Source organism: Plodia interpunctella, chromosome 27 (assembly GCF_027563975.2).
Source record: "Plodia interpunctella isolate USDA-ARS_2022_Savannah chromosome 27, ilPloInte3.2, whole genome shotgun sequence".
Lineage (NCBI taxonomy): Eukaryota > Metazoa > Arthropoda > Insecta > Lepidoptera > Pyralidae > Plodia > Plodia interpunctella.
Genome location: NC_071320.1, coordinates 1668195 through 1692685, shown reverse-complemented (window position 1 = coordinate 1692685; position 24491 = coordinate 1668195). Strand labels below are relative to the sequence as shown.

The 24491-nt window shown below is 35.4% G+C and overlaps 1 protein-coding gene and 1 long non-coding RNA gene across 3 annotated transcripts; one reads left to right on the top strand and one right to left on the bottom strand.

The window, feature by feature from the left end:
- Positions 1-2517: 2517 nt before the first annotated feature.
- On the bottom strand, positions 2518-4295 carry LOC135309985 (uncharacterized). Its single transcript, XR_010370256.1, has 2 exons — positions 3462-4295; positions 2518-2736 (listed from the first exon to the last, which is right to left on the bottom strand). It is a non-coding gene; the product is annotated as an uncharacterized LOC135309985 (long non-coding RNA).
- Positions 4296-4933: 638 nt separating this feature from the next.
- On the top strand, positions 4934-20710 carry LOC128681413 (uncharacterized protein). Of its 2 annotated transcripts, none has more exons than XM_053765280.2 (9): positions 4934-5276; positions 13818-13929; positions 14944-15025; positions 16024-16165; positions 17006-17094; positions 17463-17562; positions 18141-18241; positions 19308-19423; positions 19856-20710. In XM_053765280.2, exons 1-9 carry the CDS (start codon positions 5216-5218, stop codon positions 19860-19862), a joined length of 810 nt encoding a protein of 269 aa, XP_053621255.1. In that variant the 5' UTR covers positions 4934-5215; the 3' UTR covers positions 19863-20710. The 2 variants fall into 2 exon arrangements, with proteins under 2 accessions (XP_053621255.1, XP_053621253.1); XM_053765278.1 differs by having other exon boundaries at positions 17006-17103.
- The last annotated feature ends 3781 nt before the right edge of the window (positions 20711-24491 follow it).

Below are 24491 nucleotides of genomic sequence, written 5' to 3'. Positions count from 1 at the left end.
CACGTCGTGTTCATAGCTAGCTCGGATGAAAATGTCCCAATAGGTTCCAGAGATATGATGTATTTAAGTAATAGTTTCACTCGCTTTGTAAAAGGGATAAAATATTTAAAAAAAGTCAACAAATATAGAATGGGGGTTGTATTCGATAATCCTAACATGGCTAATTCATTCTTGGACAATGCTACTTTCCATAGAGAACATCGCATCACTGCTTCTATTCCGGCAGCGGTTACAGAAATAACTGGTGTTATAACTAATGTTCCATCAGACTTGTCAAACAAAACAATCTTTAAAGTTCTTTCTACTACAACAAAAAAAATTATTTGTGTTCGTAGAATAATGCGTAAAGTAAAAGAAGGCGAATCTTATAACTTACAACCCACTCAGACCGTGGCGATTACGTTTGCATCTTGTGCGTCTTTACCTGATTATGTTTATTTAAAAATGTGGCGTGTACCTGTTCTGCCATATATTCCACCGATTAAACAATGTTTCCGGTGCCTACGTTATGGCCATCTTGCCAAATTTTGTAAAAATGCAGAACGTTGTTCTATCTGCACTGAAGGCCATAGCTTCAAAAATTGTAATGTTTCTTTAGCGAATGCAGTTTGTATTCATTGCAAAGGCAATCATATAGCCATTTCAGGCACTTGTCCAGTAAAAAAACAAAAAATTATTGAAAATAAAAACAAGATTATTCCACAATCCTATTCTGAAACCTTGAAAAACAACGCCTTTCCATCACTTACTAATCCAAAAAATTCACAAGAATTCCAAAAACTTGTTCTCTCTGACACTAAAATGCTCAGCTTCATCACTGAAGCAATCATAAAGGTGATTACACACAATAAAATCAATAATAACACTATTGTAAATACTAAAACTATTGCAGACACTCTTAAGGATATACTTAAGACAAATTCAGTTTGTTCGGAAAATTCACAGGTATAATAAATATTTGTCAATGGAATGCACAAAGCTTATTAAGTAATAGACTTGACTTCCAGAAAATTTTATATGATCAAAATATACATGTTGCTATTATATCAGAAACGTGGTTAAGACCACACCACAAATTTAATATTAAAGGCTACTCTGTTGTAAGAAATGACTCTGGCAATGACCACAATGGGGTAGCTATTTTAATTCATAACTCTTTTCATTTCTCTAATTTTGCTATTGCATCTGATAACTCAATACAAACTGTGGCAATTTCTCTTCAATTAAATAGTAAATCTGTCACCATAGTTAGTGTTTATTGTCCTAGTATTAGCACCCCTAGATTCTGTAGTAATAAATTGAATAATTTAATTTCTTCTTTACCCAAACCCTTTATTTTTTCAGGAGATTTTAACGCTCATCACCCATATTGGGGTTGTCATTCTACTGATGCTCGTGGTAGGGACATTCTAGATATTATAGATAAAAATAATTTGGTTCTCTTAAACAGCAATGTGCCTACTACAATTGGTTCAAATATTGCTAGACCTAATGGTCTTGATCTCACCATGGTTTCATCGTGTTTAGCATTACAGTGTGATTGGCAGGTCTGTGACAACCCACTTGGAAGTTATCACTTACCTACATTAACAAGGTTGTGTCTAGGACCAAATTCTAATAATATGCTTCATAACTCTTCAAATTTGCTAAAACATGTTAATTTAAAATTGGTTGATTGGAAGACTTATGAAGCACAGGTCAATTTATTGTTGTCTAATTTCAATGTTAATCATGTGGATCCCATCAATTCTTATAATAGTTTTTGTTCTATAATTTCTAGTACTGTTGAAGCTTCAGCTCCCAAAGCTAAACATTCTGTTGCACCCAGCATCAATGCAAGTCGTAGATCTTTGCCATGGTGGAATCACATTTGTTCTCAAGCAGTTGAAAATGTTCATAAAGCTTATATTTTATTTAAAACTTGTCCGTCTACAGAAAATTTTATTAATTTGAAACGTGTTCAGGCTATTAAAAAAGTTATTTTAAGACGCGAAAGACAATTCAGTTGGTTGCAATACTGTTCCTCACTAAATCGTTTATCTTCTATGAGTGAAATTTGGAAGAAAATTAAAAAAATTAACAATTCATACTCTCCTTCCACAAATTTTGTTTCTGAATACAATTGGGTAACTGACTTTCTTCATAAATACACCCCAGATACAGTTGAAAATAATTTTACTGTTCCCTCTATTCACACAACCAATAATTCTTATTTGTTGAAGGACTTTTCTATGCAAGAATTACAATCAGCCCTTAACTCTAGAAAAAATACTTCAACAGGTCTAGATTATTTATCTTACAGAATGTTGAAATTGTTGAATGATTCTAATAAACAAACATTTTTAACAATTTTAAATTTGCTATGGCAGAACTCCTTAATTCCTTCACAATGGAAAATGGATTGTATTATTCCAATTCTAAAACCAGATAAAGCTCCTAATGATCCAGACTCTTATCGTCCTATTACTTTGACCTCATGTGTTGGCAAAATTTTTGAACAGTTATTAAAACAACGTCTTGAATTTTATGTAGAGAGTAACCATTTATTGCCTTATAATCAATTTGGATTTCGCCGTGGTCGATCAGCTCGAGAAAGTCTGTGTCACTTGAATTTGGACATTCAGGAGGCCTTATCAAACAATAAAATTCTGGCTTGTGTCTTCTTTGATGTAGTTGGTGCTTTTAATAATGTTAACTTGCATGTTCTTTCTGCCACTCTAATCAGCTTGGGACTTCCTGAAAAAATTGTAAATTGGATTTTTAATTTTCTTCATGAACGGAAATTATATGTGAAGTTTAAATTAATCTTATAGGACCAAGATATTCATATAAAGGTGTAAGTCAAGGAGGAATCTTGAGTCCTTTGCTGTTTGTGTTGTATATTCATCGCTTAAATATTAATCTAGGTTTGGATGTCAATAATTTACAGTTTGCTGATGACCTGGCTGTATATTGCAAAGGAGATAATATGTCAGACATAAACAGAAAGATGAATTCAGCCCTGGCTGGGTTGAACTCATATTTCACCTTTCTCCAGCTGAGCATCAGCAAACAAAAAAGTAAAGTGGTTGTATTTTCAAAAAAATCTATTAAAGTTAGGGATATTTGTATAATGTATGAGGGTAATTTATTGCCTGCTGATTCGTCAATAAAATTTCTGGGAGTCATGTTTCAAAACAATAATAATTTTAATAAATATGTTGATATTATAGCCAACAGGAGTCTTCGAGCTCTTAATATTCTTAAAACATTATCTGCTACTTACTGGGGTTCAGACCCCAAAATTTTATTAATGTTGTATAAATCCCTAGTTAGAAGTCATTTCGAATATGCATATTTTTGTTATGCTAATCAGAAAAGTATAGATAAGCTGGAAAAAATTCAGAATAAAGGTCTTCGTATTATTTTGGGTGCTATGATGTCTACGCCAATTATCTCAATGCAAGTTGAATGTAACATACCTCCTTTAGCCATAAGATTCCGTTATCTTAACTATAAATTTCTGCTCAAAATTTGTTCTTCAACAGGTCACCCCTTAATGCCTAAGTTAGTAAATTCTTCTTCAAACTTAACAGAATGTCTTAAAGAAACTGTCGAATTCAAACTTCAAAATAATCTTTATGAAAGTGTAATCCTGCCATGCTATTCAGGTTCTTACGAAAGCAAATTTTATCCTATTAAAATTGTTATAGATAAATCTCTTGAATTTAAAGAGGATGTTTACAACAAATTAGAATCATACAGAGGTTACAAGCAAATTTATACAGACGGTTCAAAGAATACGTCAACGTCAGCTGTCTCAATGGCTATTTATGATTTAGAAGCCAAAACGGGTCATGGGTGTAGACTCCCTAATAATGCTTCCATTTATACGGCAGAGTCAATTGGAATATTTTCAGCTCTCGAATACATTTCTCAACATTCCTATGATAATTGGATTATTATTACTGATAATATGGGTATTTTAAGTTCGCTTAATAATCCAAAATTTGATTCTACCACCTCATTTATAACACATAAAATAAGAGAAAAGTACTATGATCTCTGTCAGAATCATCATAAGGATATAATATTACTATGGACTCCATCACACATAGGTGTGAAGGGTAACGAAAGTGTAGATTATTTCGCCAAAACTATAGTGCGTTATGGTAACTGCATTGAATTAAAATCTTGCTCACTACCAGCGGGAGATGTTCTATCTTTATTAAAACAAAATATATCACAGCTTTTTGACAAACAATGGAAGGAGACTTGGGAATTGAATTGCAAGGGTTTATGGTATGCGGGAATCAATAATAAATTAGGTCGACCTTGGTTTGTAAAAGGAAGAGATTTTGCTGGTAGAAAGTTCTATACTATAGTTTGTCGTCTTCGTCTTGGCCATGGTCGTTTTAATTCTCATCTGTTTCGTCTTAAACTTTTGTCTTCTCCTATATGCAATTATTGCAACATTGCAGATCAAACTTTACATCATTTGTTTTACGAATGTTCCAATTTCTGTTTGCAAAGAATTGTGTTAGTCGACCGCCTAACACAAATTTATAATTATTCTGAAGCAATCCCGCGCTCGCTTCAGGAACTCTTATCCAATCCTGCATGCTTTAAACCTTTATATGAATTTGTAACAAATACTTTTATGGAAATTTGATTGGACTTAAAACAAAAATATTTATATTTTTGCTTATGTTTTATTTGGATTTATTACTAAAGACTAGGCCTTTTAGGCCTCAATTTTTGATGTACACTACAGACTTGGCTTATGCCTTCTTCTTCAGTGGATATTAGCCACTCTTATTTATATATAAATATTCAATACAAAAGACTTGGCTGTATGGGCTAGTACTCTTTGCCTCCTCAATAAAACGAGGGAATAAACCAAAAAAAAAAAAATTTGACGACAACACGAGCTGTCAGTGTCACTTTTTATTTTCATTTCATTTCACTTTCTGATTGATTCTTTCTTGTATCTTTGTCACTTCGACCACGATTCACAACGAATTATTATAAATTTTTAATTCGTTATCATCGCATATCAGTGTATCGTGCAGACCAATAAATAATCTGTTGTGTTGTTGTGTTGACAGTATTTAGTAATTAGTGACTTGTGAATAAATCCGCACCGAATATCGGAGTCCAAAGTGCATCATAGTTGTTTTTTCAATATTTTCATTAGAGTTTTGATAGTTCTGGGTTGGTTTTTATTTGTGCCAACATGTCTTTGGAGGAGAAATTCGCAGCTGCTGTGAAAGTAATCAGAAGTTTGCCGAAAAGTGGTAAGTTGTTTTTTTAAGTACATGTAAGTTAATAGAACAGTGTAACTAAGGCGATTGCGAGTGTGTTACGTAAAATAATTTGCTTTTAATGACACCAGAAGCACCATGGAGCCTCATTTCACATGTGGTTGATCTGGCCACTTTGTTTTTTTTTTAATTTTTATTAACAGCCAATTTCCTAACACAATTTTTATTACCTATCTTTAGATTTCTCACTGTTGTGCATAGTAAAGTAATAAATTATAATAGGTAGGTGTATATTTACATGTTTTTTTTTAAATTTCAAATGATTAGATAGCCAAGACTGGCCACATCATACATTTTTTTTGATAATATTCCAATAGCTTCAGTAATAAAGGTTCAAATCTTATTTACATGAATGTGGCCCAACACAAAATTAAATTCTATCAATGAATATAGAGATGATACAGGGAGCGGCATTGCCAGAAATATAATATTGAGGCTTGCAATTGCACATCTTTTAAAGTTAGTAAATTGTATGTAAATGTTTATGATTTTCAGTATACAATTTTACTTTTATTTAAAAAATACATCATTCATGTAAATAAATAAGCAGCTGCCAAATAAATATAAAGCTGTGTATTGAGTATAAAATAAATGATGGTCAGCTATTCAGTTCTGTGTGGTTGCTCTTGTTTTAATAATAAACCCTATACAATGCAGCATCTAACTATCCCAAAAATAAAAAAAAAACAATCTAGAGTTTATTTATTTTTATTTATTTATTTATTTATTTATTTGGTTCACAATCTAGAGTTGACATAGACTACAAAAAATTAGTTCAAAAAATACATTTAGGTATATGTCTGCCTAAATGTATCAGTTGAATGGCTATTACACATTGTTTGCCCTTCAAATTTGATAATTTAATGTACTTTGGATGACTTGGTACTGGTATTTACTATTGTGGAATATTAAAAATATTCCTAGACTATACCCACAAGCATCGAGTTGAAAGTATTAAATAAAAACTACCTTTCAACTGCTACATTGTATATTATTTCAATGACAACAAAAAAATATCGGATATAAACACAGAATTCAACTATTTTTCACTTATCACATCCCAATGTGACCCACTTCCTTGTTTGCTGAGACTTTTTTTTTATTTTTATCTACTGCTACACAAAATAGTTTACAACATGACATTCCATAAAAAAAAAAAACTAATACTTCTTGAAGCTGTTACTGAAATTGGTTCTCTGCATCATCATAATGCGAAAATAGGAATGTTTACATCGAAATATATAATTCTAAAATTGAATACATAAATTGTCATAATTTTAATGAATTAATATATGTATAATATGTTACAAGTTTAACTTTGATGCATGTTTATTACTCAATTATGTCTAGACGCATTTCCATAAAATTTAGTACATGGATAAAGTAAAATATAACAGGATTTATCATGCACATTTTAATCCAGAATATCTACTGCACCCAAGCCCCGAGTCGAAAGTATTTTTTATAGATTCTTTGAGGAAAATTGTTCAAACTCACATTGATTGACTTTCCTCAAAGAATTTACAAAATAAATAATAAAGTGGAGAATGGCCCTGGCAGAAGGGGCATGAAGTAGAGGAGAAAAGAAAAAAAGAGGACCCTTGGCTCTGTCGCTCTATGGCGGCGGAAGAAACCGGGAAAACGCTCAAAAGAGAGAGAGATTGTTCATAATAAATGAACTTGAAATGTGACCTTAATGTACAAGTAAAAGTGTGTAACATTGAAGTAAGGAAGATGTCGACAGACTGATATTATTTTTTTCGATTGAGTCACTGTACTTAAGAGGAATGTCTACCAGCCACTTGGTCATAAAAAGTGAAACATAGTTATTAACACCTGTTGACACCATAAAATACTAGTTTAATAGGTATTCCTTTTTTTAAAACCTCAGTTTAATAGGTATTCCTTTTTTGAAAACCTCCACCGGATTCAAATTTATTGTCACCTGAAAATAATTGTATTAATTTTAATGATTATAATTACGTCAAAGTTTTATCATTTTTTTAAAACAAATCCTACAAAGCTAGTACAATAGTATGTTATAACGATTGATGCAAAATAGATTAGTCACGGTTTCATTAGTGAAAAAACGTTTTCTCCCGAAACGCAAATTTTATCATAAAGTACTTATCGATCAAGCTTGAACTCACTAGCGCACTATCGGCATTAGCCCCCAGCATTGTGGTGATAGCATATGTTTTTTATATGTATACCTATTTCTCAAAGATCCGCTAGACTCTAATCTTAACCACAAATCTATAAATAGACGAGTACGACTTCTGAATACACCTCTCTCTTTCACTCGTAGTCTACAAAAAAGAGAAGGCGAACTATGTTTGTCAACGGCACTTCATATCAACATGCTTATAGAGGTCGTGTATGGCACAATTACAATTACAATATTTCTGTTTTGTATTCATGCTAGCTGATATCCGAGGCTTCGTTCACGTGCGATGCTAACTAGCTAAGCAAGTTGCCAAAGGAATCTTTGTCAAAAAATGACACAAATTGTCAAGAAAAAAAAATTCCCACCTGTTAACATCCACGCACTCCCGTGTGTTTGAAGTGTTTCGCCCTATTCTAGGGCGGGAATTTACATTAGTACATTATGAGCCTGTCTGTGAAATATTATACCTTCATTTTGCCCGAATATCAAAAGAGGAGAATCCGGGCGTTTTATTAGTTCAAATAAGAAATAAATCGATCATGTATTCCTATACTAGCACAGCTGTAATTATGCTTTGACGTCACAAATACATCGACAGACAGACAAATCAATACATAATAGGTATTACTTTGAACTAATTTTTTTCTTGAGAAAACGCCGCCTGGTGACAAGGTTGTTTATAATTTCGCTTCATACTGTTGGTATTCACGCAGGACTATTCACGTGTGTTTGAAGATGTCATGACTTTGCTATTCTTATCCTTAAATATTATAAACTGAAGTTTCTCCGCAGCAGCGTCTGTCTGTTCGCGATAACCCCAAAAACTACAGCACGAATTTCCATGCGATTATCACCAATAGATAGTGTTATTCCTGAAGAAGGTTTAGATGTTTCATTTATTATTCTTTCACCAGTTTCAAACCGTTGAGGAGTTCCATCGTCTGGTGTCGATCATGGGTACATTATTAGGTCATAAATAAATAATAAATATTATATTATAACACGAGTATAACAAACAGTTTACGGTATTTACTCAACCGCACAGAGATTCACAAGAAAACCTTGGTATCTTACAAAATCGTCTAATATAATGAAATTTTTACTGTTCTGTCCATTCTCCATTTATTGCAAATACAAGTATAAACAATGTATGAATGGAAATTGGCAATTGCAATACGGCGGTAATGAACGAGTTGTAAATCTTATTTTCGAGTGTGTTTATTGCCACTGTGATTTTATTAAAGTCGCTTAAAGGCATCTGAGATGACTTTTACTATTACTTATCGCGATCTATATCATAGTCTATTACATAGGAGTGTAATAAAATTGTAATTGGGCTAGGTATGTCTGTAGTACAAAAGTTCACATTATTATTTAACTATACTTTGTAAAATAATATTACTTAAATTATAAATTGACAACAGGATGAACCGATACATTTGAAAAGAGAGCGACAGAGACAGAACTTGTTGAACAGTGTACATTTCACTATTCTGAAAGTATAAAGAAAGTTTGCATTACTATAGTGATTTCCATATAAATTATATCAAACTATTAATAATATTTGACATCTGTCATAGGACTCAAGTTATATTTTACAAAGTATAATTCGTAGTTTCTCGGTATATCTACTTCAATATGTATGTACATAATGTAATACTTGCCTCTACTGGTTCAAGGTTGGATGAAATCATCAATGTACATAAATTGATGATTTAAATATCACCCTTGAGAGTGATATTTGCATAGATCATGTCTGTTTACTTACACTCATTTATCAACACAATGACAGTACGATAAAAGCGCTGAAACTCTCGACTAATTCGGACCTAAATTCTCATTGTCTTTGAGAAGATTATAAAGGTAGACGCACGTATAGGTTTGATGATTAAAAAAAAAAAAACGAGTTTGAGATGTGGATTTTCATATTTTTCGGTCCGGAAAATTCTTTTTTAATATACATGTATATTTTTTTGTATGAAAATCTTATTGGTACACGGAATACATCTAATTAGTTTCAACTGTGTAATCCGACACGGGGACAGACTGACAGCGGGAAGCGACTTATTTTATGCACATCTTATTAAATAAATAAATAAATACAATGTAACACGACTTTTTACATTTACTTAGTATTTAAGCTGAAGAAAGAAAGAAATTTTAATACTTTCATTCATTTACGTTGTACCCTACATTAACCTCTATGACGCGGTAATAACGGCAAGTTTGCAATGAATTTCGGTAGGTTGATGTGCTGTTGACTGTATCTTAAATTACATCCTGACCTAAATGATAAAATACTGTACTCGTCAAAGCATTGTCCCCAATAAGGATCGATTATTTGCTTTAACGCTTGTGTCTCTTTCAGAGGGGATACGGGTTTTCTTTTCACTTCTCTTCTCACTATCGAATCGATTTAAATGGAGACGTAGTAGCCAATCGCAATGCGGCGTGGTTGTCGTCGCGTCACAATGGCGCACTTTGATTGGTTAGATGCAACTCACTGCGAATTGACTCGACGACAATGAGATGTAAATAGCAAAATCGTACTACGCACCCTCTTTATTGTTACCAAATTCATACGTTATTTAATTTTAACGATACTTATTTCTAATAAGTATCGTTAAAATTAAATAACGTTTTATCCATAATATAACTACTGGTCTATCGTATAAATAACAATAATTCAATAACGTTACATAAAAATATTAACAGTTGAAAAATGTATCTGTAATTTTTTTACAAATTGTATTTTAATATTGGCCCATCCCGGCTTCGCTAGGGTAAAAACATGATAAATTATTATACCTAAACTTTCCTCAGGAATCACACTATCTATTGCTGAATACCGTATGAAAATCCGCGCAGTAGTTTTTAAGTTTATCGCGTACAGACAGACGCGGCAGAGGTCTTTGTTTTATAATATGTAAAGATAAGAATACATATTTGTAATCATCATTGCAGATTCAGAATATGTATGTATACTCTGTGGTTACGGTTACGTGTCATTGTTTACCATGTTAGAATATTTATGAATTTCCCGCAAATATAACTATAAAGAAGATTCAGCTTTATTATAGTGTTAACTCAGAAAGGTAATCGCGAGGCCGCGGCTTTATTGGTACAGTCAACGGTACATCAACCTGAACCAATTCCGCGGCGTAATGTTCCATGCAGGGTAACTTGATGTGTGGTCGATTGTACTTTTCTTTTGTGACAGAATTGTTGAAATGATATAAACTGGACAGTTAGATATTTTTGAAAGAAGTCGTCTCTCTCATTCGCGCGTTTACTCTGGCCACTTAGTCCGACTTCCTTTGTCCTACTAATCGGACCGACCGTTCCCACCTAGGCTATAAAATAGTATTTAGTTAATTAAATAAATACAAATATTTGGATCTATTTATCTAATAGAACAGTTTGTATATGTATGTTTGTTCGTTGGACAAAACAAATTACGCAAAACAGATTTGATGATAATTTATTTGTTAGCACGAGTTTTAACGAGATCGTATCATATTTTTTTTCTTCATCTATTTCAATATTTATATGGAAAATCATTAGTTCTCTTTACGTGCGAGAGGGGCGCTGTCAATTTCCTATATTTTAGTAAGTTCAGTTTTTCTAAAATTATAGATAGGTTTGCGCTGGACTTTTGCAAATCTTCGCGTAGTTGTAAGTTAGTATAATTAGCAAAACCACACTTTAGAATCCTGAACCGCCCCTGAGAATAATTATTAAAGTGTGCGCGTTCGCAGTTGAGCACTTTTTTCCGTGTGGAAAGACCTTGTCGTCCCTAAAGATCTCGTCCATCCAGCCACGGGAAGCCGGACGGGTATGTGGGACTCGAACCCACTAAAACCACACGGTGCCAATGCCAACCGCTTTTTTACCGGGACCGTACTACTCTCGCTCCACAGCCCCGGCGCGGCGGCCGCTATCACGGCGGCCTCTGGCTCGGCTGCTCTCGGAGCATCGGGACGACTCGTGTTGGGTACAGGCACGCTTGACACGGGCGCGCCTTTCAACACGGGGGCCGTTTTGCAAGGCAGCACAATACCCGTTTCCGCCACCCGACCGGCCCTTATTGTGGGGGCTCAGTTGAGCCCTACACCAACGTAGCCCACAAACAAATATACACTTTTTGACACATTTTTTATCGACCCCTTTCTGCCAAAAAAAGTCGACGGAAACCAAGCGTAAACACCACTACTTATGCCACTGAGTGAATTTTCCGCTCCCTGACCTAGCAAGGCGGACTGGCAAACGCGGCTGTTCGACCGGTCTGAATAATTATAGGCTTGTTGACAGGGCCTTGGTACAACCTGTACTTACAAACATACAAAATTAAAAAACTAAAATCCGACTACTGAATAACACACTAATAAGTATGAAACATGCGAATGCCGCAGTTATGTCTTACTCAAAAACTAGGTAATAATGGGCTGATTCGGTTGAAGTTAGCGTGTATGACATTCAAATTACACGAACTAGGTTCTCAAAACTGTGAGTTGTGTTTAAGCTTCATATCATAAAATCGTATCACAGATAATTTCAAATAGTATCCAAAGCGAATTGAACCTTAATCCGTGCAAACTCGTACTAATATCGTTTGGTAAGTAAGTACTTTGTTTGCCGGTCGTCTTGACCCTAAATTGCCTATGAATCATTCGATTGTGATTAATATGTGCATCAATTTAGGTTATAATTATTCTCAAATAATCTAATACTGATTATAAAGTATGGGCAAAAGGTCGCTGAACTCGGCGGTTACGACTTACATTTCTGGATTTTCCTTGCGGTAATAAAAAGGTCACGTATAAACTACGCAATGTAACGTTGATTCTGCCTGAGTTCGGCGATAGTGTGTAGCCGGGATATGGCCCACTTGCATCGATTGTATACTTTAGCAAAGTGACTACTTGACCAAAATGACAACTTTTTACAAGTTAAATTTAGTTTCACCTGTTCCGTTGTTTGCTTGTCTGTCTGCAATAAAATGTCTTGCAAATTAGATTTCTCCTACTTTCAGTTGACCTACCGAGTTGAAATTTCCCACGTCGCTTCAGTTTCCATGACAATGGATTATTATTATAAACATGACTTGTTGGTGCAGCCCGGATCGGCTCCATACCAACGAGGCAATTCCGCAAATTTTCAATGCGGTGGTTCTTCAAAGTGTTTGTTCAGCCGTTCAAAGTTGTAGCGAAATGAATATTGAAGTCGGAGGTTTTTTAATAAACCAACCAACAAATAAACTTGTATACTTACTATGTAGCGATAAAATAACTTTTCAAGAAACCAAGACATATCAAAATGCTCTCTCGTAAAGTGAAGGGTCGCTTCGCTCGTAAACTGCTGATAATATTATAACGTCATAATCATAATATCGCCATAATGCCAGCCTAGTAATGAGCGCGGTCGACCGCAAACCAAGCTGTCTACTCTGCTAACGTTGACTCGTAATCGTGTCTCAACAGTACACGCATTAAGAACTGCTATTGTGATGCAGTTTTGATCACCCAGAGGTAAAGTCGGTGCAGATTCTGTGATTTGATTCACCAAGGCCAATCCAATTGGCTACTTGACTAGTTAAAAAATAAAACGCACATATTTAAAAAACCAACTACTTTATTGATCAGTGTGCGTAGTGCGACTTTGCTATTTACATCCCACCATCGAATCGATTCGCAGTGAGACGCAGCTAATCAATCACAGTGCGCCATTGTGACGCAACGACAACCACACCGCAATGTGATTGGTTGGCTGAGTCTCGCTTGGAATCGATTCGATAGTGAGAAGTGAAATACAAACCAGCACTTCACCCTCAGTTTTATTAAGAGGAACGTCCGACCACTACAAAAAGGGAAAATGTTTTATGAATATATACATGTTTTTTTTATTTAGTACTAGCGACCGCGGCCCGCCGTAAATTATACACCTAAAACTTCCTCAGGAATCACACTATCTATTACTGAAAACCGCACGGAAATCCATGCAATATTTTTTGAGGTTATTCGGAACTGATACCCAACTCAGTGATGCGGCTTTTATTTATAATGCTGTGCCCACTACCACGAAGCTTGTCATGACAGGTTACACAAACAAAACATGATGCTTAATATGAACGGTGCTTTTTCATAGCAAGCGAAAGAGATAGTAAAAATTTTATGCCAAAATAAGAAGCTTCGTGAAAATATGGGGAGGATGCCACATTAATAACACGCATTTTAAATTTTACTAATATAGTTGTTTAAGTATCACTCTAACTTAATATGGACTTGTATATGTGCACAGTCTGAAATAAATAAATTCATTTCATGAATAAAAATGGGTGCCCGTTGCAGGTTCATTCCAGCCCAGCAATGAATTGATGCTAAGGTTCTACAGCTACTTCAAGCAAGCGACGGACGGACCCTGTAACAAACCCAAGCCCGGCTTCTGGGACGTTGTAAACAGGCATGTTGATAATTTTATTTTGTTGGATATAAATGCTTTTAATTATCACTAGCGACGACACGACCGCCCCGGTTTAGTATATATGCTATACTAACTTATAACACTATCTCTTGAGTTAAAGCCCGCTTCACAATACGTAGCGTACTTTTAAAGATCTAAGCATACATACAGAGAGAGGGAAGCGACTTTGTTTTATACTATGTACTTTGTTTTATATTATGACGACCTCGGTAAAGTGTTTGCCTCTGAACCGAGAGGTCCCGGGTTCTATCGGTCGGGTCATGATGGCAAATGATATTTTTCTGATTGGCCCGGGCCTTGGATGTTTATCTAATCTATATATGTATTTGTTATAAAATATAGTATCGTTGAGTTAGTGTCCCATAACACAAGTCTCGAACTTACTTTGGGGCTAGCTCAATCTGTGTGATTTGTCCTAATATATTATTTATTATTGTTATTTATATAATGACGACTTGTTATTGTGTCAGTCTGTGCGTTAATTAAATCTTAAAACCTTGCAACTTAAATTTGACCCACTTCCGATTGACATTGAAAATTTTCTAGTCACTTTAGTGCCACAGACAATGCATTATTATGAAAAGCATGAACGCCCAGTTACCCTTTGATGAAGCGGACGCGACGACAGCCATGCCGCAATGTGATTGGTTGGCTGCAACTTGCAATGGCTTGTTGGCTGCGTCCCACTGCGAAAATATAGATTTGCTGTGTTTGTCAGTGAAAAAATGAAAAAAATGTTTATTTTAGTCTAACAAAGTGGTACGGAATAACATAATATTTGTGACCTTCTATTAAGTCAGTGTCAGTGTATTAGCTAGCTGCGCCCCGGGGCTTCGCCCTGGTGGGAATTTGGGAATAAAATGTACCCTATGTGTTATTCCAGGTTATTTTTTACCCGTGTACCATATTTCATAACAATCGGTCCAGTAGATATATAGTGATGGTTAACAAACAGCTCATCATAAGAAGATGATGTATTTTTGTGAATTACAGGGCAAAATGGGAGTCATGGAGCAGACTGGGCAACATGCCGAAGGATGAGGCGATGCAGGCGTATGTCGAAGAGTTACACAAGGTCTGTCAGTATATGTGTTGACGTCACTTCTTCTTGTCGAGTAGCTATCATACAAATTTCGAACAATATGTGGCTGCGGTTCAGGCTATCGTTGGCCTTGTTTAGGTCCTCCACCGTGCAAGACGTTGCGTTGGGTGGACTACTTGCCACTGGATGGCGGTAATAAAAGTAATGTCATATGTCTTTAAGTGACTTGATTATAATTTGACACCAGAAAGAAAGATCGAGTTGACTTTCAAGTTTAATGCCTACTCCACACTGACGTCGAAAAGTTTGCCAAAATTTGGTGGATTCCGGTATACATTGCTGGTTTTTCATTGCGGTAAATGAAACTACTCATACTAACTACGCAACGCTCACGCTTTTGCGTCGGCATGTGTCTTGAGTTCGGCGTCAGTGTGGAGCTGGCATTAAAGTAGCCGCTGGCCCTAGGAACAATATTTTTTGGGTATCCGTGTTTTTAGATAGCTATGTTTAATAATGGATGATATGCATGCCAATAGACATGACTACTATTACATTACAAAAAAAACCATTGATGTTAAGAACTGGGTTGTAGTCCAAAACGTGCTATTAAGTAATTGCGCGCTGGCAACATTGCGAGACTATCGCCACCGCGGCGGCTGCGGCAGCGCGAGGGAACAAGGGAGCGCACGCGCGTAAACGTCAAGATTGACAGGTGTCACTGAAGGGAGAATAATGTTTTGTTTTGTTAGAAAAGGTGTTTTTGTTAATTGTATATTTTATGGGTTGCAACTATAGTTATAGTTCTGGCATTTCTGTTACTATTTAATTTAACAGTACATACACAAAAGGTTGTGTCCGTTGTGTCCGTGTCGTATAGGGAGGTGAAATCCATGGCTGTGGACAAAATTACATGGAAAATGCTCCACCGACAAGAACAAAGTTCTTAAATTAATTGATGATGACACAAAAGGATTGATGTAGAAACGCAGCAAGGACAAAATGAAAGATAGTGTACCGTGTTTTGTCAACAGATTGTAGAGACAATGTCGTACAATCCTGACGTGGCCTCGTTCCTGTCCGTGGACTCAGACGAACAGGGTTTCAACAACGAGCTGGCGCTAGTGGCCGGTGACGTCATCGCGAGAGTGCGCTCTCAACATAACACTCCTATAGGTGAGCTTGGCTACGAAATGGCTACGAAATATCGAAATGACGTCACTGATACATACAAAATTACTCATCCACATTTCGATTTATTAGAATTTACTAATTTTTATTTTAACTATTTTAGAAGGGGTGTATTTGCCGAGTAAATATTTAATTCACAACATTTAATTTTTTTCACCACACTTTCTTTATGCTAATTAAATAGTACTTTAAAAATTAGAAGACCCATATTTTTATTTTTCCTGAAATATTATTCTAACATATTAAAAATTAAATTTAAAGTTATAGAAATCGAAAAATTTCTAGTCAGGATGTATAATGCCATGATTCTTTTGCCTCAGCGTAATTAAAATAAAATAATGAACTGAGCATCCAGCGCCGTAAGAAAAAAAAAACTTTAGACGTATGTTTGACAGTTGAAGTTGAGTGCTTTGATAACATTTGTTGTTTGGATTGGGGTTAGGTTAGCATTTATTTACATAGCTATTCTTCATATTTTTTTGAGTAAATTGATATCTTTTGGCGACAAAATGAATGTCCAAGTTCGTAAATTGGATCCGCTAGTTTCTTGTTTTGTTCCCACCTGCAAAAATACTGTTTTGATGAATCCATCCAAACATTGACAGTTTTGTTTGACATTGACACTAGCCTTTTTTAAAAGAAGAGCAATGGTTTATAAGATGTTCTGCTTCACTCAGGAGAGTCCGGGGATTTTTGTGAATATTTCGAAAAATACTCATTAAAAAGGCTCGAAAAAAATTTATAGCGTTATTTAACTAAAAATCTCGAAATGGTTTTCGATTTAAGGTACCTATTGAAAAATTAAATGTTGTGAATATTTCACAGGATCAGATTCTGGCGCGTCGTCCCCTTCCCGCAGCCCCACCCCGCGCACCCGACACGACTCAGAAGACGAATACATCGACACGCTCGATGTTAGTGTTGTACGTACTATCTCTCTCTCTCTCTCTCTCACTCTATCTATCTCTCCCTCTCTCTCTACTTCACTCACATATATTTCAGCCGACAAAAATTAATGCTTGCATTGTTGTTTCGGTTTGAAGGCAGTGCAATTACTGGGTACTGTGGCAAAATAAAAAGATTTTTTGCCACAGTTTTTACCACACCTCAGTGTTTGGTTAGTGAAAAAAACTGAGTTCATTCACTACTACTATCATATATATTTATCATATCGCAAGTTCCATTTCCGCTTGAATTCTGATTTTTTTCATCTAATTAAATTTACTTATGGCATTCAGAATAATTAATATGTAAATCTTGAAAGTTACCTTGTAACTTGCAGAGCGATCACCCCGAGTACGTCCCCCCGCCGCCCCTCACCCACCAGCAGCCGCCCCGCCTCAGCAACGGACACGCGCATCAAATCACTTCACAGCTCACACGTGAGTATAATATAGAAGAATGGTTATGAAGCTGAATGCCTATTCCAAAACTTAGTAACATGCATTTATTAATATCGTGTGTGTTATTGCTAATACTGGTGTCCGATTTTGTTCAAGTCGCCTGATGGCATCTGACATTACTTACGACTACCTACCGCCATGTAGTGGAAAGTAGTTGCATACACACTAGTGAACTAAACTGTCTACCAATGTGTAGGTTAAGTTTAATTTTATATATTTTTAATGGATTTTTCAATCAACTTTAAATGTTTGTATAATGATTCTGCTGTATTTATAAATATTAGAATGGTCTTAAATTATTACTGAGACAAAAGGCGAGGCCTTTGTCCAGCAGTGGGACACATAAAACAGTCTATAAAAATAATGTACTGTAAATGAAACTAGAAGACGTCCGGGTCCTCGCTCCCGTGGGAATTTTGAGATAAAATATAGCCTATAGCAATATTGGATAATGTACCTTTCTAATAGTGTAGTTGCGGAGATTACTCGCCTCAAACATATACGCTTACCTCTTCATAATAATAGTATAGATGTAGAAGGATATCCGTGTTCCGTAGAGCTGAAGGTGCTGGAGCAGCTGCCGGGCGCGCTGGCGCGGCTGCAGGCCGACGTGGCCGCGCTGCGCCGCGCCGTCGAGGCCGAGCGCCGCGCGCTGCCCGTCAGTACACTGCGCTACACTGCGCTACACTGCGCTACACTGCGCTACACTGCGCTACACTACACTGCACTACACTACACTACACCACACCACACCACACCGCACTACACCACGCTCCACCTCGCTATTAGTGAACTTTACTTCAATAAATAAATATATTAGGTCAAATCACACAGACTGAGCTAGCCCCATAGTAAGTCGAGACCGTGTTATGGGATACTAACTCAACGATACTATGTTTTATAACAAATACATATATAGATAAACATTCGAGACACGGGCCAATCAGAAAAAAGATCATATTCCGTCATGACTCGATCGGAAATCGAACCTCTCGGTTCAGACGCAAGCACTTTACCACTACGCCACCGAGGTCGTCAAAATCCACTCGTTAACTTCATTCGTCAAGGTTGTCGGTTGACAATTTACCCGCCCTTTTTGTGACAGCTGTCAATCTTGACGTTTACTCGCGCGCATGCGCGTTGTTGTTTAGTGATAGCGTCAGTCTCACAATATTGCCAGCGCGCAATTAATTACTTAATAGTACTTATTACGAACTAATTTAACTCATGATTCAGAATTATCGATGTGCCGTTCGATTCAGGGAATATTCTTGGAAAAGCCCAAAAATAATCAAATCGTTGCAATGAAAACGGAATTCTCTTAGGAGGAAATCCCCAAGAATTGACAATCTTAACTAAATATTATAAATGCAAAAGTAAGTTTGTTTGTTACCTCTTCACGCTCAATCTACCCAAACGATCTTCTTGAAATTTTGCATACATGTAGTTTGAATTATGGGGAAAGACATAAAGTACCTTTCATCCCGGAAAAATAACACATGAAAATCACGCGGGCGAAACCGTAGACAAAAGCTAGTTTTCATTAAATAACTGATTCATTAAAATTATATATTGATGGGTTCCTGCGGGACCAGCCTCGATTTCCCTCGACAGAGATTTATGGAAAGAAGAAGGGGAGACCTTTGCCCAGCAGTGGCACTGACACATCGACCGGCTAGATAAAAAAAACTGATTTATTTGACAGTAATCGCAATCTGTTACAGCACGCGTCGTCATCATGGCGTTGGCCGTGGCAGGAGCTATCGTTACCGACTTTATTGTTCGTGACGCTGTGGCCTCTGTTCGCGTACCGGATACTGGCGCGCCGCAACAAGCTCAGGTGAGTGCTGGCTCCACACTGTCGCCGGACACGGACACGTGCCGACGCGAATTACTTGGTGTTTTGTAATTTTAATGACAATTTAATCTGTATTATATATCATATATATATATATATATATATATATATATATATATATATATATATATATATATATATATATATATATATAGTTGTTCGCCGCGAACGTAGACCTCGCAAATACATTTTGTTTTTTACATATAATGTCAAATATCTCAAAACACATTTTTCAAAGTTACAGTATTTTTGGCTTCACACGGCAGCGCGTTCCGTGTGAAGCCAAAGCGAATATAGCTAACTAACTGCTAACCTACCTACATGAAATAATTTGGCGTGCGTATTTTTTTAATTCCACGATATTTCAGAATCTATTCATCCATTAAATAAATCATACTATGTTTTTATTTCCAGGTCCTAACGCATTGACGGTTGCCTAGTTGTATGTGGAACACGCAGTTAGCTCGGCACCGGATTTCCGGTCATATCCGATTCTTAAAACATGAGGTTTTATATGTGGTGTGATATGTGTGAGTGGAAATGTGTGTTTCATATTATATATAGTTTAAAGACGACGGGAAAATTGGTCAGTGATGTACAGTACACGATTTTTTTACCGACGCAAAAACTTGTGTTATATGTTTGACCGCTAAGTGTGTCTGTCTGTCTGTGTACGTGGCACCGTAGCTTATCAACGGTTGAACCGATTTGGATGAGGTATTTTTTATTTCATTGCTAATTTTTATGCGGTGGTTCTTAGATATGTTTGATCAAAATCGGTTCAGCCGTTCAAAAGTTGTAGCGAAATTAATAAGTATGGACAGTCGGGGTTTTTTTAATTTGTCTAACAAATAAACTTGTTACTGTTAATACTTACATTTGAAGGATGGCCTTTTCCTGTTTGGTTCCAACGTTTGATTCGCCTATATTGCCTTGTGGCATTAAGTCCTCGTTGTTCATTTTTTAAGTTGTGGAATAAAGTTTAAATACGTTAAAAAATAGATACACTGAACTCTTACAATATATTGATCGCAACAAAAAGATTTGAATTATATATGTAAATTACAAAAAAATAGGAAAAAACGGAACCTAGGCACACTCGGATGTTAGACATAATTGACGTTTAAAATGTTTACCTACTTTTGCCCAGTAGTGGGCTTAAACAGCTAGAAAAAAAAACATCTGCTTTGCCGAGAAAGTATCGCTTATATATACATAAATTATTGTATTTTACAACATTGAAAATTAACAAAAAATATTCATGTTAAATTGGAAAAATTGATTTAGAATATATTTTTTGGAAATGTCACAAAATGTTAAATTGCCAACTACAAAATGGTAATATTGCTATTTTGTAGTTTGTAATTTAATATTTTATGGTAAAATTACATACCATTTTGCAGTTGTCAATTTAATATTTTATGACGTGACATTTAAAGTCATAAATTTGTGTTTGGTTGGGAAATTTGTCCACGCGTCGATATTTCCGGTTTCCTACAATTTAGGGGTCTTCAAGGCAAGAGTGAATAGTCATTTTTGAACTCGCTTCGACCTCATTTTCGCTTCCAATCAGAGGCTAGATTCAGGACGCTCTCAAATGATCAGTAAAATATTTTTTTTATTACTATCACATGTGCTTTGGTACTTTATATTTTTAAAGATTCCACTAATATTATAAATCCGAAAGTTTGTGAGTATGTTTGTTACGTCTTCACGCTCAAACGGCTGGGCTCAAAATTTTTATGAATTTTGGTATTGAGGTAACTGATGCCTTGCATTGATGTAGCATTTGATCAAAAGTCTAATAGTCAACGGCGCTTTATATAATAGATAAGGCTTTATATAGCGATACATGTGTAGAAAATTTAAAGCGTAAAATTTTATTTTTTAATAATATCAACACATGATAAACCGCGGGTTGCAGCTAGTATATATATAAAACACACATTATCACTTAATGAACATAATTGGGTTGGGTGTATGTATGTATATGTTATTATATGTGGTCGTCCAAATCAAAAGGGACCTTATGGCGCTCGGCACTTACGCCATTATTGCCGTTGTTTTGTATTCGAACAACGGCAATAAAGACCTAAGTGCCAGCCGCCATAAGGTCCCTTTTGATTTGGACAACCACATATTATGGAGATATACCCGACGAATGGGTTTTTATACATTTTGACCACTGCTCCTACTGAATACCATTTTAATTTTGGCGCGTAATGTATTTTCCTTCCACAACTGTTTGATGAGAATCCACCAAAAAACATAAAACACGTGACATCATTGCGTCCACAAGTATACAAATTTTTTCACACGATGCGTACACGATACGGGAAAAACAGACGGCATGTGGACGTTAGTGACGTGCTACCTATGTGTTTGCATGTTTCGTGGTAGGTCTTCATTCACTTCTCGCCGGCTACACACTATCGCCGAACTCTGACAGTTCGGACTAGTTTGTAGCTTTGGTAAATATTGTTTAATTTAGAATTTGACGTGAAAAAGTGCCTGTGACGGCCTTATTTCTGAATAAATTATTTTGACTTTGAGAGATTTCGCGAATAAATGAACATTGCGTAATTTGTATGACAGTTTTATTTTATCGCAATGAAAAATAAATGTACGGCGTATTAAGGCGTAAGTTCTGTTTGCCGATAGTGTATAAGCCCGTATTACAAGCGGTAGTGGTCAAATAGATGTATTGAAATTTTTTATAAAGAAAAATTTTGACAATTTCATTAATTTTAAAAACACTGGTCACAATAACTCGTTTTTATTAAAACGCTAGCCGCAACAATCGGCCATGATCGTGGCGAATTGACGTAAATTGCTTATTTTTATGAGTATTTTATCAACATAAGGAAAAACCACAAATGTACATTAATTGGTATAGTTTTTATTTTTGTTGTAGGTTGGTTTTATAAAAATGACACGTTAATTCAAAAAATCCTCATCCTAACTAATATTATAAATGCGAAAGTAAGTTTGTTTACCTCTTCACGCATTATCTACTGGATCGATTGTTATGAACATGAACATCTGTTATGAATATCTACACGGGTAGAAAAAAACCTGGAATAACACATAGGGTACTTTTTATCCCGAAATTCCCGCGAGAGCGAATCCCCTGGGCGCAGCTAGTATTAAATAAACGTGTGGTTCTGTTCTAGAATAGGACTTCTCCATATCCTTCCTTGGAAGCAGTATGAGGCGACCAAGGGCTTTAGCAGCTGATAGCCAACAATAGTATTCCTAAAGAGAGTTGAAGTCAGACAGGCTGCCGGTTTTAAAATCACAGCAGAATCTTCAAAATTTTAAGGCGTCACGAGAGTGAGACTTCGCTTCGCCACGATCATAGCCGGATATGCGCAGGCGCAAATACTTAGGACAGTCACGCATCTCAAGTTACCTTGTTACGGCTATGTTCACTTGGAATCGTGACAAACTTTTGTGGGACAAGTATTGGAACGTAGTTGGAAATCAATTACTTGTCAAATAAACCTTCATACATTTTTGGTCCTTCGAGCCGGGTTTGCATAGATATTGATTTGGCGGTATCGAAATAGAATAGTCACAAGTTGTCCATCGCATATGAGAAAAGTCGCTAGTTTATAGCCCTTTCCCTTGATTGACTTTTACAATATGAGCGGGAGGAGAGGCCGACCGTTTTATGTTCTTTTGTAATATATAAATTTTAAGTTATTGGAGATGTGTTCAAAAGTTTGTCATGGTCCCGAATGAAGCTAATATATTGCATTTTGTATAGTTTTATATTAATGGTAAAGGTTAGGTTTATGTTCATAGTGGAGGAAAATCTTTATTTATTATTCGGAAAATAAGAATACCACTTTCATTTGTAATAATTGGCTTTAAAACAGATTGAAATGTTAAACAAACTTTGATTTCGTAATGTATTATTTCATCTAAAATTAACCCAATTTTAAAGTGAGATTGGGCACAATATTTTTGTCATATTTCGAACGTGACAAAACTTATTTCAATTAAAGTTGGTATAACAAGAGCACTTTTGTATCTGTTTTCAAGACAAATATGTAGGTGAGATCGGATGTTGCATACCGATTACTTAGGCTCCATTGCATTTTAAAAGCATGCAAGAATATTATATCCAAGTAAGGTTCTTTGCTACCGACCGAGAAATTGAAGGGGGTCTCTTGTTTTCAAAAAAGATTACAATAAACATGAAATTACAAATCCGTCTGTATGTATAACATATAAATGTTCTTATGTAAATAAATTCGCACATTTTAAAAATACAATCCTTTAGACAATTTTTTCCACCGATTGTGTTTTCAAATTGTATAAAATTTTCGTCTCAAATTGATTTATTTTTTTATACTTTTTATTTTATATTTAAAAATGAAATTACTAAGTATATTGTTTGTTCATTCCAGTTTATATTTTATTTTATATTGCAACATAATGTTTTAATATTTTCATATGTGGTCGTCCAAATAAAAAGGGACCTTATGGCGCTCGGCACTTACGCCATTATTGTCGGTGTTTTGTATTCGAACAACGGCAATAAAGACCTAAGTGCCAGCCGCCATAAGGTCCCTTTTGATTTGGACGATCACATATAGTTGATTCGCTTTTGGATAGAGGAACAAATATGTCAGACAGAATAAAAAAATCTAGTTGACTATAAAATACCTACATGTTAATATTTAAATAATCAAAATCAAACGAAATATCACTTTAATTAATTACGTGATGGGCTATTTTTTGTTTTCGTTAATTTCTTTTTACTCCAAAGTCGTGACGAGACGTCAGGCTGTTTTACAAACTTAATATATTTTTTTTGCTTTTGACATTAGAAAAATAAAATTGATTTGTCTATGTCTAGTTGATAGAAAAAACTTTGCAGCAACCTATTATATGATTTTTCGTATCTCATTAATGTTTTTAAATAAGATGAATTTATTGGACTAGACTTGTGTTAACAATATGTCTCAGCTATGAAATTGTTACCTATTACTTAATTTCATATTTTTTTATATCAATTCTATTCTAGAATAAGTGGAAATTA

Excerpts from the sequence above, each read along its gene's own strand:
- LOC128681413 (XM_053765278.1), top strand. The coding sequence starts at position 5,216 with ATGTCTTTGGAGGAGAAATTCGCAGCTGCTGTGAAAGTAATCAGAAGT. Across the intron at positions 5,277-13,817 it reads CAGAAGTTTGCCGAAAAGTG|GTTCATTCCAGCCCAGCAAT; the intron begins GTAAGTTGTTTT and ends TGCCCGTTGCAG. Across the intron at positions 13,930-14,943 it reads TTCTGGGACGTTGTAAACAG|GGCAAAATGGGAGTCATGGA; the intron begins GCATGTTGATAA and ends TGTGAATTACAG.